Source organism: Helianthus annuus, chromosome 15, assembly GCF_002127325.2.
Source record: "Helianthus annuus cultivar XRQ/B chromosome 15, HanXRQr2.0-SUNRISE, whole genome shotgun sequence".
NCBI classification, from domain to species: Eukaryota; Viridiplantae; Streptophyta; class Magnoliopsida; order Asterales; family Asteraceae; genus Helianthus; species Helianthus annuus.
The window spans coordinates 291,487-294,680 of record NC_035447.2 but is presented as its reverse complement, the minus strand read 5'-3'; the positions used below and the strand labels follow the sequence as shown (position 1 = coordinate 294,680).

Below are 3,194 nucleotides of genomic sequence, written 5' to 3'. Positions count from 1 at the left end.
GTTTTATTTAAAACGAAGTTGTGCAAGATAATGTACAAATCATTTAAGCATGGACGGATAAGTCGATACAACTTTTTAGTTAGTTATTTTTTCTAGGATAATGTTTTATATTTTTACCTAGATTTTTCGAGTTAATTGCCATAAGACACATGCATACATAGTTGGCTAATGTTTTTATGTCTATTCTTTTTATTTTTCAATTTAACAATAAATAAATACTTGTTAATTTATTTATCCTTCTGCAAAATGATAACAATAAAATCTGTTGTTATGTTTAGGATAGAATGAAAAAATATGATATTGTTGACAAATGTCGAGTAGAAAATAAAGCTACGATTACATAAAAAAGGCTTACGTGTCCTTCATAGACAATTTCCTTCTAGCTAGGGTTTCTCCATCTGTCAGTTTTTTCTGCAGCCTCCAGTGGACAACCGATACATATACCTCGTCCATCATCCACCCCTTCACTTTCACCGGTGAAAATGTCCACCAAATCTCGAAGAGCATCCAACTCAAACGTAACCGACTTCGAGGACTTCTTCCAGGGCTGGCTCGTCCGCCAGGAGCAGCTTCGCTCCACTCTACGAACAGTTGGTACTCACACCGATGAAGACTTGAGAGATCTCATCGCTCATGTTCTGGCGCATTACCAGCAGTACTACGAGGAGAAATCGCGGATCGCCAACCATGACGTGTCGCTAGTGTTCTCGCCGCCCTGGTTTTCATGTTTCGAGCAGAGTTTTTTCTGGATTGCTGGGTTTAAGCCAGGGTTGGCGTTTCGGATAGTTTCGGCTTCGGTTTCGGATATGAGTGAGGAACAAGTGGAGCGGATGGACCGGCTGAGGGCGGAGACGAAGGAGGAGGAGCGGCGGTTGGAGAATGAGATGGCGAGGATTCAGGAGAGCGTGGCGGCTCCGCCGATTGTGGAGATAACGAGGAGAGGGGATAATCCGTTAGTGGATGGGGCGTATGATGAAATGGAAGCGGCGGTGGAGGCGCTGAGAGGGGAAATGGAGGTGGTGGTAGGGCATGCGGATATGTTGAGGACTAGGACGGCGGAGAGAGTGGTGGAGATATTGTCGCCCCAGCAGAACATAAAGTTTTTTGCGGCGGTGACCGAGTTGCAGCTCAAGATAAGGGTTTGGGGATGGCAGATTGAAGGAGAAAGTCGACGATGTCCAGATGTGTGCACCATGTAACGTTTTTAGGATTACTTTTCAATCTATTTTACTAATTATATATATATATATATATATATGTGTGTGTGTGTGTGTGTGTGCTGCATGTATGTGTCAATTAAAGGAGTCTCCACGTTCTGTTTCTTTCCATGTTTGGCTTTGGCTTTGGCTTTAGTAGTCGTTAGGTAATAGGCCAGCCATAGGGTTTTCATTATGTTTTAGGCAGTTTCCCTTCTTAATTTCACTCACCTCTTCTTCTTGCCCATTTGATCATCAAGAGTACTCGGGGTCCATGTAAACGGGTGAGGATGGGTCTATAGTGAATGGACCAGGCTGTGGAGGAAGCCCGTCTACCGTTGAAGACGGTGACGGGCCTGAGGGGGTGGGGAGGTGTGCGGCGCAGGAAGACGATAGGCAGGGGACGACCCCCATACCGTCAAGACTTATCTGGACCATAACACGATGACTCCATATGATGCCACCTGGAACCTTGTAAGCCATATTAAAATATTTTATTATTATTATTAGAAGTTGGTGGTGAGTTGAACGGTAGCTTTTTTTGAATGAATGGTTTTGTTCTTTTTTCTTTTTTCTTTTTTTTTCTTTCCAAAAGCATATTTGTATAATTATATTTATTTGTGTTTTTGAGGAAAAGAGAATGGAAATGAATATTTAATGAGTATGCATCTTGTAATCGGTTAGTTGATGAATGGTTAGATTTTTATTAAAAAAATGAAAGCACCAAGAATCACTTGTAATCTAAATGTGTTTTAAGCGCTAATGATTTTGTATTTACATCGTATAGTTTCTTAATGTATGATTTTTTGCATCTCGTAGGGGACGGGGCGCCTCGTTACACGTTATAAGCGTGGAACAACGTCACCGCCAATGATGATCATGCGTGGATCCTAATACGCGTTGGACGTTTCACGCGTTGAAAACTTGATGCAATTCATTTTTTTAATGACTTTGATAGTGTGTAGTGAGTGATGGACATTAGGGCCGGATCTATAGTATAATTAACCTAGTCTTGGGCTTAGGGCCTCCACTTAAAAAAATTAATATGCGAACGATTAATATTAGTGCAAATTTATTGTTTAAGATTTGTTTGATTCCTTATACAATAAAAAAATTAATATGCTAACTATTAATATTAGTGCAAATTTATTGTTTAAGATTTGTTTGATTCCTTATACAAGCAAACTACTATGTGTTAAATTGTCTTAGATTTTTGTTTGGTTTCAAACACAGATAAATGAGTATCATTTATATTAAGAAAAAAAGGGTCTCAAAATTTCTTTTCGTCTTGGGCCTTCAAAAAGCTTGAAACGGCCTTGATGAACATTTTCACTAAAATTCATCATTAGTGATGGAATAATGTTCGATGACATGACGGAAATTGATTGGATGTTGTGAGTGGTAAGTGATAAGCACCCCTACCCTCCTTAAAATACAGGTTATGATGAGTTTGTGAGTTGGCAGCCACCAACGAAATGAATTAGTTGACCGATGTGCAACATATTGCAATACTTGTGTATACACTTGTGTATTGATAATCAAGAGCTAGGGTTAGTTTACTAGTATTCACAATCAATAGGTTGTTTACTAATGAACCTAACCATATATATATATATATATATATATATATATATATATATATATATATATATATATATATAAGATAAGTTTCTCTACAAAGTGTGTTTATTTCCTACAAAGTATAGGAAGCGTTCTTGGCCATAGGATAAGTATGTTTAATGATTGAGACAATCTTTGTGTTATTTTGGTAATATGAATGTCTTAAAAATAGAATGATTTAATTAATTGGGGTAAATGTGTCATTTAACTTGTTTTAAATAAGGAAATAATTGTAATACCATAAATCTCTCTCTCTACCTTTTTCACAAGTCCCCCTACCTTCGTAAAGAAACACAACGTCAAGATAACATATTTTGAATCATAAAATATAACAAATCGTGAAGAAATCCAAGAAAACACATTGTGAATCATACAATA

General features: G+C 37.8%; 1 protein-coding gene across 2 annotated transcripts; it reads left to right on the top strand.

The window, feature by feature from the left end:
• The first annotated feature begins 372 nt into the window (after positions 1 to 372).
• LOC110909909 (protein ZW2) lies at positions 373 to 2,233 on the top strand. Of its 2 annotated transcripts, XR_004881375.1 has the most exons (3): positions 373 to 1,195; positions 1,457 to 1,670; positions 2,016 to 2,233. XR_004881375.1 is itself a non-coding variant. In XM_022154639.2 (2 exons), the coding sequence occupies exons 1-2, from the start codon at positions 483 to 485 to the stop codon at positions 1,482 to 1,484; spliced, it is 741 nt and encodes a 246-aa protein (XP_022010331.1). In that variant the 5' UTR covers positions 373 to 482; the 3' UTR covers positions 1,485 to 1,725. The 2 variants fall into 2 exon arrangements, 1 of the variants encoding a protein (XP_022010331.1); XM_022154639.2 differs by lacking the exon at positions 2,016 to 2,233 and having other exon boundaries at positions 1,457 to 1,725.
• The last annotated feature ends 961 nt before the right edge of the window (positions 2,234 to 3,194 follow it).

What these genes read in the sequence shown, in the direction of transcription:
- LOC110909909 (XM_022154639.2), top strand. Translation starts at nt 483, where the DNA reads ATGTCCACCAAATCTCGAAGAGCATCCAACTCAAACGTAACCGACTTC. An exon ending in TGTCCAGATGTGTGCACCAT is followed by an intron (nt 1,196 to 1,456) that starts GTAACGTTTTTA and finishes TTGATCATCAAG; the next exon opens with AGTACTCGGGGTCCATGTAA.